The 16,373-nt window shown below is 43.2% G+C and overlaps 1 protein-coding gene across 5 annotated transcripts in view; it reads right to left on the reverse strand.

Annotated features, from left to right (window-relative positions):
- LOC146797866 (RNA-binding protein 6-like) overlaps nucleotides 1-16,373 on the reverse strand; it is a 1,129,330-nt gene that overhangs the window by 421,543 nt on the left and 691,414 nt on the right. For all 5 annotated transcript variants that reach the window (XM_085625068.1, XM_085625070.1, XM_085625069.1 and 2 more), the window contains one exon: nucleotides 4,139-4,408. In XM_085625068.1, the coding sequence (XP_085481194.1) occupies nucleotides 4,139-4,408 (270 nt within the window). The remainder of the gene's footprint in view (nucleotides 1-4,138; nucleotides 4,409-16,373) is intronic.

The raw sequence follows: 16,373 nt of genomic DNA on the forward strand, positions 1-16,373 counted from the left end.
ACAGCAAGTATATCTGATGGCTTGACGTTTTGTGTGTTTTTATTATTTTTTGCATGTTTTTGTTGTTTTTGTTGCTGCTTTTTGATACTATTACAAGTTTACCTGTGTTGTGAGGGGATGGTCATGACGATGCCCATCGCTACGCAACAGTTGGTTGAACTTGTTCTGGTTACTAAATTCCACAGCTAATGATATTTCATGCTGTGAACATGAGAGACAACACTTCACCAGTGCATGTCTAAATTGGCTATAATGGTATTACAGAAAACTAAAAGAGATCTACAGGATCAAAGTGTGTCACTTGCAGTTAGTCACTTACTGCCCTTTCCCTTAATGGAACAGGCAGCCTTACATTTATGTATCCTTGATTGGACCTAAGGATGAAATTATAGATCTGTGACTCAAGGTGGCCTAATTTCTATATTACATTAGTTAATGGTGTCCTGTCTCCTAAGTAGCATATGGCCTTTGCTTCTTAAAAGAAAACTAGGTTTTCATTTTTCCCTGCAGAAGAAACTGGAACATTAGCTAAGATTACCGTATATGGTATAGTCGCCAGCGGTAGAGTTAAAATGTATGTAACTTTGGCCTTTTGTGTACCACCCGTACTCTTGGTGTAGTGTCACATGCCTGACTATCACCCAAGTAAATTCTTGTCCTTCCTATAGAGTTTTATTTTTTATTGCTTTTGTTGCTTCTTATGTCGCATCATGCTTAGTTATTGGGGATTTTAGTTGTGTCCTAGTTCCAATTCCCTTTTCTGTATTCCTTTCACCAGTCAGCCCATTTATTATTGTAGGTGTATTGTTCAGGTACACACTTCCAGACTGCAGTGATGTACCAGGGACCCTCCATATTATGTATAATCCCCTCTTGTATGACCAGACTGGTTTTCAAGAATTGTCCCTAGGCCTGCTTCAATGTTTTCCAGCCTAACTGTCAAGTATATTATATTATAGTAAGACAAGTTTTCCATCCCGATAGGAGATAACTTACGTTTACCTTTTTTTGAACATGACGAATTTTCAATGTCTATTTTTTAATGTGGTTTTTACCATTTTTGTTCCTGCTGCTTTAATTTTCGGTGGGATCAGAAGTTTCTAATCATGCAAATATCAGGACCCTCTAGTTCTTGTCTTTTGTTTTCATATCTGACTATTAGCCTGTGTATTGCCTAGTGCACCTGATGTGAAAGGTTTCTACCTGCCTATGATAATCTGTACCATGTGATTTCTCTATTGAGATGTCCTAGATAAGGAATTTAGAAACACTTGTATATAATCATTGAAAAAAAAATGTGTTTGCCCCGTTAGACAATGCCACCATATGTGAAGACATCCATTTAGATAGAATTCTCGTGTAGTTATCTACCCTTAGATGATGGAGGCTCTCACACGGAAACCCAATTGAAAAGCTTAGAGGCACTGTTTTGCCTACTGCCTTTTTATTTGTATTGCTTCCTGAGAAAGACAGTGTATTCTAGACGAAAATTGTCCCATGGCGTGTGGCCACTCCTTTGAAAATCACAGGCCACCTGTTTACAGTCCCCTTGTTATACAACGAACTGTTTAAAGCATCACACTTGCTTCATCAGAAGGCGTTCAACATCAGAAAAGAAGGAGGAGCTGGTTTTGCCACAGAATCAGAATTCCAGTGCAAAAGAGCGCCTGTCATGTGCTGGTAACCTCTCACAGTGTGCAGTCCCTTGAGCCCCTTGGCCTGAGTTTTTGGCCACACACCCCCCCCCTCTTTTCCTTTGCTTCAATGGAAGTGCAGTGCACCGGCGGATCCAAGATTGACAGAAGGCACTACATTCCAGTGCCCATGGAAGAGCAGCCTGAGCGTCCTCTGACACTGAATGACGAGTGTTGGAGTCTGAGAATGGTCCCGAATCTGCACGAGATGACCTGTGCCCTTGATCAATGGAGAGCACACTACCTGTAGTGCCTGCCGCAAAGGAAAAATACTGGCGCACTGCCTTGAGACATTGAGACTTTTTCGAGTGAGCTGTGGGTGTTTGCCAGGAGGGCACTCCAACTAAGCAGTACTTTTCTCATGAAAGGCTTGAATGAAGAGGCCCAGGCAAAAGAAAACAACAGAAGAAGATTTGATGGACAATAGAAGCCTGCCAGAGAGGCTTTTTGAACGGACTCTGGGCATAGGTGGTTTCACAAGAAGTTTCCGTGTGATTGTATAGACTAGGTGTTAGAAGACTGTTTGTTTTGCTGGCATTGTCTAGTATAAGCAGAATAAAATCCATTTTCTGTGGAAGGGTACCCCCTTTTCACCTCAGAGCATTGATGAGGGTCACCACTGTTTCACCTGAACATACAAAATGTATAGGAGCCCTAAAATGTTACTAAATAATTTTAGGATTTGCTTTTTGCTCAGGGTTGTAGACAATTATTATTTCATTTGTAATAGTGGTCGCTACTTTCTCCCGTTGTCTATATATTCTTAATAACGTGTTTTCTAGTGTTTTTTTTAAACATGAAGTTGTCATTTATGGGTGGGATTGATTTTCTCTACTCAATTGACTTCTGCACCCTCTTCCCAACCTATGTCTTTTCCTACCACTGTTTCTTTGCACTTTTTCACCCTTTTCCTGAACATGAGCAGGTTAAAAGATCAGAATTCGTAAGCAATTCTTTTGTACAGCTTCTGCATCGACACTAGTTAGTAGTAAACATCACTAATTGTTGGGGCTGTGATCTTATGCCACCTAGATAGAGGTATTCCTTATTTTGTCCTGCCATATGTGGCCTTTGTGCTACTACATGTGTAAGGAGACGTGTCCCGTGAGAGTCGCTAAGTAATAGGATGATGCTACAGCAACATCTCCATGACTTCATGTCTGTAGACCTGGACTCGGATTGATGAGAGTATAGTTATTGCCTATGTAAGGGCAAAAGGAGGGTCTGTCGTACTTTAAAATTTGGGACCGCGTAGGAGGCAGGGCCCTACCCCTGTCTATCCCGGTATTAGCGAACAGCGAATGGTCAATGCGGTATGTACAAGTGCTTTGTGTAACGTTTTAGCTATGAATGCACTATGTATACGTTATTATACATTGACTCCGTGGGTTTCATTTTGTAGCGGTGGCCATCTTATGGTTGCCCTCACATAGGCTATATAGCATGAAGCGAAAACGGGCCTTTTAGAGCACATGTGCCTTTCTTTGACTTTTCTGTGACCTGGGCAGCTTGGCTCCGCCACCCCAGGTCAAACTGGTCTCACGAGTTCCCCGTCCTCTGGCCACCTGTGATTAGCATCAGGGCTTGACACACCATAAAGTCTTTTCATCCTACACAAGCCTCCGGCTAATCTCTTTCACACCTGAATGTTCCTGCTTTATGGCTTGTTTCCCAAAACAGGAAATGCTCATGTTTATTGGGGCCTATCGATATCTGATGTGGGATCTGAGCCTTGCTGGGTAAATAATTACGGGCTGGCTTAGCTGGAATGTGGGATGGTCATCATGACTCTGCCTTTACGTTTGCAATGTATACATGTGAATGACCAACTGCAAGAGAAGGGCGGTGTTGCCCAGAGCGTAACATTCTCCATAAAAGAGGAGACTGGTTTCTGTTCTGCAGACTGCCTCATTCAGTTGCTAAGGCTTCTGTGCGACGTAGTCTCACTCATTTGAGTTTAATAAAGATGTCTTTTCATATTTCAGCTTCTGTTGCCAAGTTCTTTGTTGCATTATCAAGATATGCAGAATTTTATAATACCACATCAGGAAGTACTCGAAGTCATAGGGTGCTACCCCTAGCACCTCTGGGGTCTCAAAAATTGGAGTACTTCACCTGTTCATGTGGGGTACTTGAGGGAGGCATGCACTATTGATTTTAAGCTTTTGTATAATCCAGCTCACTAACTGCTTACATAAGGAAGCGAAGCATACACTTCATGGACATAATGAAAAAACAATACTAAATCTTCCAATGTACTACGCACCATTACACTTTTTTGCTTTTCTTTTTTCCCCAAATAAATTACAATTGATAATTTCTGTTGGTCTGTGATTCTTTCCTCATTCATAACACAATATAAAATAAAAAGCAAAATGTGAAACTATTATCATTAACCATGGATACATTTGTTTCCACATTTAATTCCAATAATTTCTACTCACTTTTACTTTGATTGTCGTCATCATCATGGTCCTCATCATGCTGCTGGTCCATGCATGTCTCCTGGGCTCCATCATACTCCTGGATTCTGTGTTCTACCTGATCATCATCATCATCATCATATACCTGATGCCTTCTTCTGTCTTTTGCTCTTTGTCGTCTATCAAGATTTCTCTCCCTCCGTGGTGGTGACTCGGATCGTAGAGGTGAGGTTGTTGCTACCATTGACTTTTCCCATGCCAAACTCTTTTGCCTAGAAATTGCCTCCGATTCTAAAAGAAAACAATTATAAAATGCAACCTAGTTTAGGAAGGTATAAACGTATTCATCTTCTATAAAGGTACATAAACTGTGTGAGATGAGTTAAATAATTTGAACCAACTGGCAAAAACAGAGCTAGAACAGTTTCAACAGTCATGCTATCACCATGAAGGTAAGAGCTTGATTGCAGTATGTGTGTCTATTACTAATCCCTTAAATGTTAAAGGTTTTCTTCCTTATTGCTAATCAATTGTTTTGACAATTTTCTCTTACGCTTTCACAAAGTTTTTCGTACATATGATATGCAGGTCAAACTTTGGTACTGTAAAAAGATCCAGCGCTTGTGATTTACCTTTAATGAATCTAGAGTAACGAGTCGAAACTTAAGATTTTTTTTCTTCTTAAAATGTTGACAAATACTAGGTAAGAAAGTGTTACTTTTCCTACAAGTGGCATTCACAATAAAATGTGTTGAGCTAAATTAACTCTCTTCTCGTCTATCTGAAAAGGGCAGAGTAGAAAAAATAACAGTAAATCCACACTTTAATAGTGGTCACCTTTTCATATTTGTAGGGTCTCTACCTGCTTAAACTTGGGAAATAGGTAGAAAACACCTGAATAAATCTAAAAGGCTGCACACTTCTAAAAACTAGATAAAATGTTTAATTTGTGAAACAAGCTAATCATTGAATTAGTGGATACAAATGGTGTAAAAAAGAGACACAACAAGGTTTACAACTGTCACTTTTGTACTGAATGCTGGTTTACAAAGGTAATTAACATTACGTTTCTCAGATTCCTCTGATCATGGGGATAACAATTTATGTCCAACATTCTGCCATACCATAGCCAGCAAATGAACTGTCATTTGTCATTGTGTACTGACAATGCATCATTTGTAATGAAAATTTAAATAAATTAATTGAAAATTTGTATTAAAGAAAGCTATATATTTTTTATTGTACTGAGGAATCTGAGTTTAAGTGGACTAGTGTCATTCATCTTACCCAGAATTAATTACGAAATATCCATGAACGCCCTTCAATTGCTAGGTAGTTTTTGCAAAAATAGTTTTCTTCTGGATGCTCACAACTGGAACCACAGTTTGAGAAATATCTAATGTTATTAGTGAATGTACTAAGATCTGGCACTCCCTTGAAATACAACACATTATGAAGTGGTGGCTATATCATATGGGAAAGCAAAAGCAAAGGCTCAAACTCTCAAATATGCTGTTAATTTCCATAAATAAGAAATAAACAGGAATCCCTTTTAAGGTGCGGGCACAGGAGCACTACAAATTTTTGTTAGCTCCTGTGTGGCTTTTGGGTTCATGATTCAAAGTGCGATGGTTTTGGGTTGTATAATGTTGGAGAAAAAGGGAGCTGTGCATAAGGTTGGGAAGCAGGCAAGAGGTGTTGATCAAGGCAATAAGTGTGGGAGTTGTAAAGAGTGGCAAGTTAGACACAGCCATCAATGTAGGTACTAACCAAATACATGTTGATATTGTATTATATAGGTTGTCATTGATGGTGCCCATATACAGCTCAGCTGGAACAACATATTGGATGGACCACACGCAGCTGTCAGAGTCATGATCCCGCCAAAATATTTTGGGTTGATCCATCAACAAAGTGATCGTAACCCACTGGGACATTTGATACCATCAGTGCTTTGGTCGAATCAACATGAAAAAAATTGTTTTTGGGTAATACTTATTATTATGAATTATTGGTGGTTTCTAGTAGTCTTTATCTTCTTGACTAGGGTGTTCCATGCTTTGCAGATTTGTTCAGGGAGCTCTTCCACCTATTCAGTTTGGCGGAATGATAATAGGGATGAAAATCACATTCTCTGGTTCCTCTTTGAGAGTTGGGTTTGAACTTTAACTGGAACGAGGGACTGGTCCAGTGCTCTGTAGAGGGATTTTAAGGATATTCTTCTTGCAACAGGTAAAAAGTGTAGGGCCTTCAGGACAAGGCTGATTAACCATGTCTGTTTAAATTAACATCTCTTCTGGAGATGACATTCTGGATTTATTTATGTTTGTTAATTAGGTGTTTTGTGATCTCAATGTAGAGTCTATTGGCTTAGTCTAGCACGACTGTACTAAGGCAGGTTAGGCTAGGAAACATCTGAATGTTGATTACGAATTCTGCTTATTTATTTCAAGCCAGACACATGCAGCAAGTGAGTTTTCCTCAGCCGATCTAAATCTATAGGTCATCTTTCAAAATGAGCTTTTTGTGGCTAATGTCTGTTTTATTAAGACCAGCTCCCAGACTCAGTTGTGCCTACAATTTGTAATTTCGGAGCTTGTAAATGGACTGCTAGGCTTTTGAGATTAGCAGATTATTAACCTTGACACATTTCTTGCTCTTATTTCCCAGCCATATGCAATGGTCGGAAACAGCTTCACCACCATATCCTTTTGGAGTGGCCCTGCAGTGATCTTGAAATTGTAATTAATCCTTAAGTCAGCGAGGAGGATTTAGATTTCATTGTGACCACATGTAGCACAAGGGTGCCTTTTGAATCAAATGCCATACAAAGATATTTGTATTTTGAGTCAATGAATTTGTGGAGCCCTTCGATATTCCATGACCCAGATTAAATTAGTTTCTCCACAAATGTCACTGCTATTTTCTTGTGATTGATTAAAAAAGTTTGAGCAGTTTTGCAAAGCAGAGTAGAGCATCTAGAGTCACTGCAGCCCCACAGGAGTCATGCTCATTATAAGCAGATCATCAGCATATAGAATGAGACTAAGGGGGCGCCCCCCTAGTTCTGGAGAATGAGCATTTGTTAGATCTAGTTCAGTGGACAGATTTGAGATGGATATGTTGAACAATAAGGGGGCAAGAACGCATTCCTGCTTCAAAGCAACCATGATATAGATTTTCTGAGAAAGCTTGGTACCATCTCTAGTCTCAAAACATAGCCACGTTTTGATATAAAGACGTTGGATGGATCTTGTTGTTTGTGACGGGATCCCAAGGCTGTTAAGTTTTTGCCAGAGTATATCTTGGGGGACCCAGGCTAAAAATCAATAAAGCAAGTGTGAAGTGTCGATTTTGCATTGAAGACATTTTCTATGCAGAAAGCTAAGGCTGCCAAATTTGATAGTGTGCCCTAGTCTGTGCAGAATCCGGTTTAGTTCCAAGGGATGAGGGCAGACTGTCTGCCCATGCTTGTAGGTCTTGTAATACTCAGCTTACGCAGTACTTGGAGTAGATATCAAGTAGGGCAATCAGTCAGTAGAGTGCAGGGTCACCCATATCACCCCCTTTAAAGATTGGGTGGATAAAGGATCCACGCCAGGAACTGCCTTTTGATGGCTCACTGCACTGTGAAGAATGAGAAGTTTTTCTGCCCAAAACTCAGGACAGGCTTTTAAAGAGGGCCGATGGTAGTCCGCTCTGTTCTAATTTGCTTTATAATGGCTTCTATAGGGCATGTTTTTTGCTCTGCAGACTTATGTCACCCATTAAGTATCTCCATCGAATTCTTCACTGCGACCAATCTTGCTCCCAGGCTGTAAGCCCCTCCTTGTTTGCTTCAGGTCTCTTTTTTGCCCTTTGAGTAGGGCTGATTGGGTGAAAGCGTCAGGGTGTATAGACTACTGATTTCTGCGTTGATCCAGTCATCTACACTTTTGCCTAGCCCAATAACCCCTTTCTGTAAGTTCCGCTGGCGTAATAGAGTAATGATTTCACAGGTGATGTACCGAGGAATCCTCGCTCATGTCAGTATTGTAGACGGCCGTGGAGTCCTTGTCTATCTTATTGTTTTCCAGAATTTCTGGTTTTGCATGAGTTGAACATTTGTGCCCAGAACTTATCGTTATGCTGTTGCTTGGCAGTCCAGACTGCTCTCTTGTACTCATGGCGCAGTTTTCTTCAATCTGTCTTGTTGCAGCTTGCCGAGGTGGTTGCGTTTTAATAGGCGATTCTCTCTGGTTAATGCCCTTTTTTGCTGCAGTAAGATGTTTTGTCATCCACAGCTAATTTTCCCGTTTAACGGTTAATAGGTGAGAAGAAGCCTTTTCTCTGCTGTATGTTGTCAATGAAACCTCACAGTACTGTGCCCAGTGGGTGATAGCATTGAGCGGAGCGAGTTGGAATTCATTCAGATTAGTGCAGTTTAATAAAGGTTCTTCTTGCGACTGTCCTTGCCATAGCAACCCTTCAGATTTGCTGTGTTTAAGTCTGAGATTACAATGTTAGCTGTTGAACGTATATGTGGCTTAAGGTTCACGAATATTGTCTGAGTTATGATCACTCTTTTCACGGACTTCAATTTTGAAGCCCCCGATGCATTCAAAGAGGGCCAGGGAAACAAACACTCTTTAACGGTGGTGGTCTTTTGCGAGATATATGTCCAGGACAGGGCTAGTCCCCTGTGAATCTACCATTCAGGATTCGTAGTCTAGAGGCAGTTAGCGGTGAGGCAAACTGAATACCCTAGTAATCGTTTCGTCTTAATGGACAGGCTGCTTGATCTGGAACATTCCATACTGCATTTTGGGCAGTAATGTTTTAATTGTGCACGGGTAAATTAATAAATCTTGACCAGTGCTTAATTTTTAAAAACAAAAAACAATTGCCGGGGCACCCTCGTCAGGCAGCCACTGCAGCTTGCAGCAAACCCATTGCCGTGGCCAGCGCTTCCGGTGACAGTGCAAACACACCAACTAACATCACACTCTAATAATAAGTTTGGCATTTCAGACTATTCCTGGCCCCCAAAGCTATATGAGTGGCTCAGGTGGCAGGTATTATTCATTTTATATGTATATTGAATAAACAACTGTTGTTGTTCTCATTTCTAAATAGTACAAATAGTGCCACCAGGTGGCACACCATCATAAGTGTCGGTGTTGCCAATTAAGTGCTGGTCCCAAGCACCGGAAACCACAGGCTCAAATTAAGCACTGGGTTCGAGTTAAAGTCCCCTGAGATTATTATGAATTGTGCATCATAATCTAATTTCAGGTTATTAGGAGTTGATTGCCGAATTGGTATGGCTGTTGACTTTACCTTAAAAACAGGGTTAAAATATACATTAAGTAGTTTGAGTGGATGTTTTGCCCTTGGGCCCAGTCTTCGATTTTAACTACCTGAAGCCAGTTCTCAGTCAGGGCAGGTTAGCTGTTCAGCCCCTATTTTCAGGTGCGTCAAGATGTAGATTACTATGCTCCCTTTCGGCTGTTCTTTGGGACATGATCTAGAAGCAGTCTTGTTAAGTTCCATGTATCCCATCAGAGGAACCGAATGCTCAGCCCATGTCTCTTGTAAAAGTATGTATTGGAACTTCCTCAGGTAGTTGACTACTTCTGGAATAGTAGCCTTATTGTGGATTCCTGATATGTTCCAAGAGCAATGCGAATTGGATCTAAAGTTGGTCCATTTCTGGCCGTGGAGCTGGTTGCCCAGCTGATAGAGGCGGATGGTTGTATGATGTTCCCAGCTCATAATTCCCTTTTTTTCCACCAGGGCCAAAGGGAGCTGTGACTAACTAGATTTAGCGAGGGCGTTAGTGTAGTAGGGCCCTTCCAGGCTGGAACTGACCATCTTGAAGTCTGTCCTTAGTAGTGCGCGTTGACTTGAGTTTACGATGCTAATGGGGTTCCTTAAAATAGAAAATGGAATAAGTGTTGGGTGCTTCTATTCAATCTGTTGATCTTGAGTGATTGTTCTCTGTAGTGATTTGCTACCCGAGGTGTGTTTTCATGCAGCTGGTGATAACAGATGTAACAATCAGCCTGGATGAATTGGTTCCGATGCATCTGGATTGGTGGCTAGAAGAGTTGTATAGTAGTATTCATGATAGAGTGTGATCTTAATGCCCCATTCACCAAATGCTGCTTTTTTACCGAACACTTTTAAGGCTAGTTCTGACGATGCCATACATATCAGAGTGGGCTCTGTCACTTGCCCACCTCTAGGTTTTATAGATGCTCCAGATGAATTATCTGATGAATTACGGTGTTCTAAAATCTTGGTGCTCTTTTAGAGTTTTATCAAATTACCACAATTGAATACGTCATTTAACCCTAAAGATGAGCTCTGAGGAACAAACAAGACTTTGTTGTTTGTAGACTTAATCAGAGTCCCATCAATAGCCAAAACAGTTTATTATGTAAGCATCTATGCACTCAGGGTCTGGCAACATGCCACCATTTGCACTATGATGAAATTATTTATTGTATAGTTAATTAAAACCCACACAATATTCCAATACATAAGATACATTGTAGCTACATGATACGCTTGTAAATATCTCAGTTTCATTGACATACAAATATAAAAGTTAGTATAAACAGCTAAAACACCACTGTTTTTGTTCAATACATTAAAATCTAATTCATTATAGCTATTTACAATGTTATGAATGTTAAAAGACTGGGAGAGTCCACTAAACGACATTATGACCGGTATCACTGTGTCATTAATTTCTTATAACAGATTAAACATTTTATCAATTGGCAGATTAGTTGTGGGTCCTTTGAGTCCAGATTTTTAATATGGCGGATCTGCAGGTGTGGATGCCTCTTTCATTGAATTGTCTCCTCAACAGATGACAGTGGTAGAAACCTAAGGCTGGACAAATACATGTTAGATGTATAAAGTCCTGTATTGGTGACCCACATAGGCTGCATGCTTTTGAGCCCTGGAACTTCCAGCTAGGAAGGTCGGCGTTGGAGGGCAACTTCCCCATACACAGTTCTACGAACTTGTTTTTAAGATGAGGGGAAAAGGCAAGGCCCAGGTAAGCCGCTGGCTCTGGCTTAGTGTAAGAATGTAATGCCATCCATGCGTGAGCTCGTCGGCTTAGCGTTTTTACCGCCTCTCATGATTAGCTGGAATGATACCAAGGGTAATTTTCGATGCCAGAGGTCAGCCGTCCTGGTTATTTGTAGTGAGCCATCTAAATACTTTGCGTAGTGAGACTTAGGGTCATTTTGCAGGGCGTCCCAGAGTGCTTTATTAATTTCAAGCCCACGATTCAGCCAAATGTTATACCAGGTTTTGATTGCCTTGTACCTTCTGTACAGTTGTGGTTGCTGCAGGCCAAACTCTAAACGTACCTGGGCTGATGAGGCGTTGCGTGGCAGACAAAATACTCTTTTATACACTCGTGTTTGGATGTTATCCAGAATTACTGCGTTGTTTCCGTGGTGGACAACACTTCCATATGCGATGGTTGGAAGCAATTTTGCTTTGATGACTGCCATTAGTGGGTTAAACAGTAGGCCTTTTAAAGTTTTTGTTCAACTACAAAATACAAAAAGTAGAGCATTACCCTTTTTTTGTATGGCCTCATACTGCATTGAAAAGGACAACCTTCGATCCAGATATACACCGAGATATTTGTAGCTGTTAACCACTTCTAACCTTGCGTTATTAATTGTGAATGTCATTTGTTTACGTAATCTGTGAGTTATGATCATGACCTTTGTTTTTGTTGTATTTATTTCCATCAGATTTGTTTTAGCGAAGTCAGCTAACTCATGGATAGATCTTTGCAAGCCAATTCTCGTGTGGCTCAAGAGGACAACATCGTCCGCGTCAATACCCATTTTGATGTGTACTTGACTGAAGGGCCAGGGTAGAGGGCCGTGCTGGTACTAGTATTTGCCCTTGGTGGGTTTGCCTAGGGCAGTGCTGATACTTTCTCTTGCGTGATCGCTTCCTGCAGTGGTAATCTCAGCCTGTTTTGTTGGTTGGATATATTCCCCAGAAGCTACTAATCCTTCTGTCCGAACCAGGTTTTTAGTAAAGCCTGGAGATCATTTTCTATCATTTTCCTTCACCACCAGGGCAGCTGGTTTAGAGTCACGCACCTTTTGCACTCTCCTGGTGAACTTTCTTTGGTTGGCCCATCCTCTCCTTGGGTTACTGCTGTTCGGAGGGCCTGAACCTGGTTATCAGTTGATATTGATATGTCTTTTTCTCTCTGCATAGCTGCCTCTTGATGGTCTATTGGGAGGCAGTTATCCTGTGAATTCACTTGCAGGAGGCCACTCGGGACGAATGGGCTGTTCATCTCAGGGCGTCCACCTGTTCATCTAAAGGGTTAGCAATGAGAGGCTTCTGCTGTGAACCAGGGGCTTCTTTAAGTAGGACAGGTATTGTCCTTGGGTGTGAGGATCTGGGGCTAGACTTGAGAGCTACGTTCAAACCAAACGAGGTAACTTCAGCTTAATTTAATGTTTTCTGAGGCTGGGGATGACGGTCAAGGACATCAGGCTTCACCTCCTGGCAATGGTATGGAGCTATATTAGATATTGTGTAAGTTATTTCTATATCACTGTTCAATGAGTGAATGCAGAATATGTTTTTCTTCCGCTCTTCTACTAGGCTACTTAGAAACTGTGGCAATGAGTATAACTTTTCCAATATTGGTAAGCAGTGGCATGAGGTGAATATATATTCTGAATCTCTCGACTCCGGATTCAATTGTTTAGAGCTTCCAGTTTGGGGTCAATTCCTGAGATAAATATAGCTATGATAAAGGTCCACCTGTATTTCCATCTTTTACAAGTGGAAATCCATTGCTTTCATGGCCGCCTGTAATGTATCCTAGAGGGTGGGCCCAGCACTCTGAATTGCTACTGATCCCTTTCACTGAATTTTCTTGGCTTTCGTGGGCGGTGCTTGTTGGGGGTGGAAAGTGATAACCCCAGATGGTTGAGGCTGGGAGGCAGCTGTATGGCTCCAGAGGTTGTTTTAGATTTACCAATTGCTTGTCTAGTGCTAGTGAGCCAACTATCCCAGTTAAGCCGTTGGGTTTGTGGGGAGGAGGCATAAATAACATGGTATAGATATGCCCTTAGCGCTCAGGCCAGTTTTCTCCATTTTTGGCTCCACCCCACTCCTTTTCAGCCGCATGTCGCGGTGGAGGCCGACCTTGCTGTTCCATGGCTGCTCACGTCCGCCTTGTTCGCCCCGGCAAAATTCCCACGTACTGAGATCGACACGGTGGAGACCTTGCGCTGGGCCTGGGACGGGCTATGCAAATTCTCCAGCTCTGATATGCTCTCTGCGAATGCCATGCCTATTGTTCATCATCCAGCTTTTCCCCCCTTTCAGTCTTCCGGGATGGTTAAACATGCAACCCGCTTAGGGCTTTCCACAGTGTGGGACCTCTACCCTGGGGACACATTCTTCTCACTCGCTGTCGACTGGACATGGACACTCTGCTCTACTATCAACTCAGGGCTATCTGCAAGGAGCTTCACCCCTCGTTCCCCCAGCCTCCTTCCTCGATGGCCATTCTTGACTTCCTTTACACGTCCCCCCTCCCCCCGGAAACTAGTCACTAAAATGTACGCCCTCACACTGGCAGCATCTTCCATCTCTCCTGACCGGGCGCGCGTGGGGTGAGGACCTGGGTGTCGAAATCTCCCAAGTAGACTGGCTCTATTGCTGCAATCAGATCAAACGCCTATCCCCAAACTACCGCCTACGCCTTATTCATTTTAAGTATTTAGATAGGTTTTACCTTACTCCTGCTCAGTTGCACAAGATGAGACTTACCCCAAAGATAGATGTCTGCGCCGCTCTGCTCCTGCGGCAGACTTCTCCCACCTCGCCTGGCTGTGCCCCCCAGATCTCCGCATACAAGGTCTATGTCGCTATCTCTGAGATCACCTCGTCGCTGGTCTAGCCTGACTCCCTGATCTGCCTCTTGAGCTTTGTAAAATTTTGCCTAGATGCAACACGCCGCTTGACTGCGATGCTTCTTGTCCTTGCGCGGCGTAGGGTCTCCATGTGCTGGGGTCGCAGGCCTGTACCCAAGGTCGTCACTTGGCTTGAGGATGCTTTGTGTTGTCAGACACTCCTGATCGAATTCTGGAACCTAATGCCAGCCAAATCCCGCCCAATTGACATATGGGGTCCACTTGTGTCTTACCTCTTAAGTCGTAACTCTCAATGCCCTGCGACCTCCCCCGCGTTCGCCACCGGCGCTCTGCCCGCCGGCGATGGTAAATGAGTAGCTTGCTCCCCGCTCACTTTCCCATCTGCTCCATTAGCCTCTCTCCGCCACTCGCTGTGCCTCTTCCCATGGCTCATTTTACTACCCTAGTGCTACCACGACATCTCTCCTCTGTGTCGATTTCATGTGCTACGTGTCTGAGGTAACCTCTGCTGCAATATATTGTATGCCTGTATATAATGTCTTGATACGGTGCAATCTTATAACCTTGCAGTGTAACTTTGTGTAATAAAGGTTTTTAAAAAAAATGTTTTAAAAAATATATGACATGGTATAGAGAGTTGCCCCCCTCATGTGCCGGGGTTCCTACTTTTCTGTCACTTTCATGCAGGTGGGGGCCCGCTAGGATGTCGTAATTGGGTCTTACAGGGTCACTATTAGGGCCTGAAGCTGGAGGTGAGTTTAATAATGGAATCGCCAGTGGCTGTTCTTCGTCAGGGGTGGGGGGCGAGAAGGTTAGACTGAATATAATCTGTGCTAAGATCTGTAGTGTGGCCTGTAGGATGAATGATCGGCCACACTAAACTGTCACTTGTACTAACTGCTTCAGTAGTTATTTCGTTTTTTATATGTGCTGGTCGTTGATTCCCATCCCAGACTGGGCCTTCACCGGTACTGGTGGGATTAGAGTTGTCCTACCTTATCACAGCCTTGCTTGCAGATGTTCCTGCACAATGTGAGATAGCTCTGCCTAAAGTCAAACACTGTGTACGGGAAAGGTTGGTGGATTTAGTTTTGTGTGGCTCTTGCCATGACTGGTCCTGACTTGGAACGCTTGTCCTGGACTGGGTTTGTTGTCTTGTTGCCACAAGTCGGGTGGACCTATACCTCCCTGATCTCATGATAATGTCTCTGGTGCTTGATGAACGCGGTCTTTTAAATTGTAATTATAATCAAGTTGTAATTGAAGATGATGGGGGAGGGACTGGGTGTTATTGCGGTTGAGGGCCATTTGTAGCGTTTTATAACGTTTTATGAAATGGTGGCTGTAAAGTGGGAGGGCTGAAGCTTTTCCCCTTAATGTCTTTTATTGTTTAGCGCCTTCATCTTTCTGCTCCTGGCTTGGTGCCCACAAGATGGGCAATATGCTGTGACTAGTCTCTGCCCAGGTTAAGTGTCATTTGGACGGTAGTTTGGTAGGCATGGGCTCTTGACTGTTAGCCAGTGGAAACAGTTAGAACAGTCAAAACAGTCTAAATTGGCCAATTGGGCCTTTGGGTAGTTGGATAGCTAGCAGGGATTAGCAGCTGGTTGTGGGATCAATCAGGGGGACAGGAATCCAGATGCCCCTGGGGAGAGGGAGCTCTGGGGAGCACAAGCCGCACCAGTGCCTAGACAAGCCAACTCCGTGCTCCTCCGGGGCCTCTACCCCGTCCGAGGAAGGCTCTAACGGCATCCGCCTCAGTAACCCACCTAAACGACACATGGGCTTGATCCAAACTTGCCAGACCCAGGCAGCTGCAGAGAGAAAATGTTGGGGACTGGGGACCACAGTCGAAGAGGAGTCAGCTGGGCTGATGTGAATGGGTCAACTGGCGGCCATATGGGCTGCGATGTGCTTGATGCTGTTCTCTGCCTTGAGTCTCACCTCCTCACCTCTCTTCACTTGGGCCTGTCCAGCTCCTGTGCAGTTCCAAAGTCCGCCAAAATCCTCTACAGCCTCTGTGAGACTCCGACCAGGGATGTGAGGACGGCTGGAGTGGGGCGCAGGGAGTCTGCAGCTGGCCGCAGCCCCAACCTTGACCCAAATCTCGGTTCCAACAGCAACAACATCACCAACACCAGCTAGCAACAGCTCCCAGCTCAGCGATGACGGAGTCACGTGGTTGCGCAGAAAGGTCTGGCAGTCAAACCTTACTTACCATGCATGGTAAAGGCATGCATGATAAAGTTATCTACGTGGTAAAGGCATGCGTTGTATTGGCATACATCCATACCTGAGCCTGGATCGTGCTGCCAGCTAAGAAAAATAAG

Source organism: Triturus cristatus, chromosome 9 (assembly GCF_964204655.1).
Source record: "Triturus cristatus chromosome 9, aTriCri1.1, whole genome shotgun sequence".
NCBI classification, from domain to species: domain Eukaryota; kingdom Metazoa; phylum Chordata; class Amphibia; order Caudata; family Salamandridae; genus Triturus; species Triturus cristatus.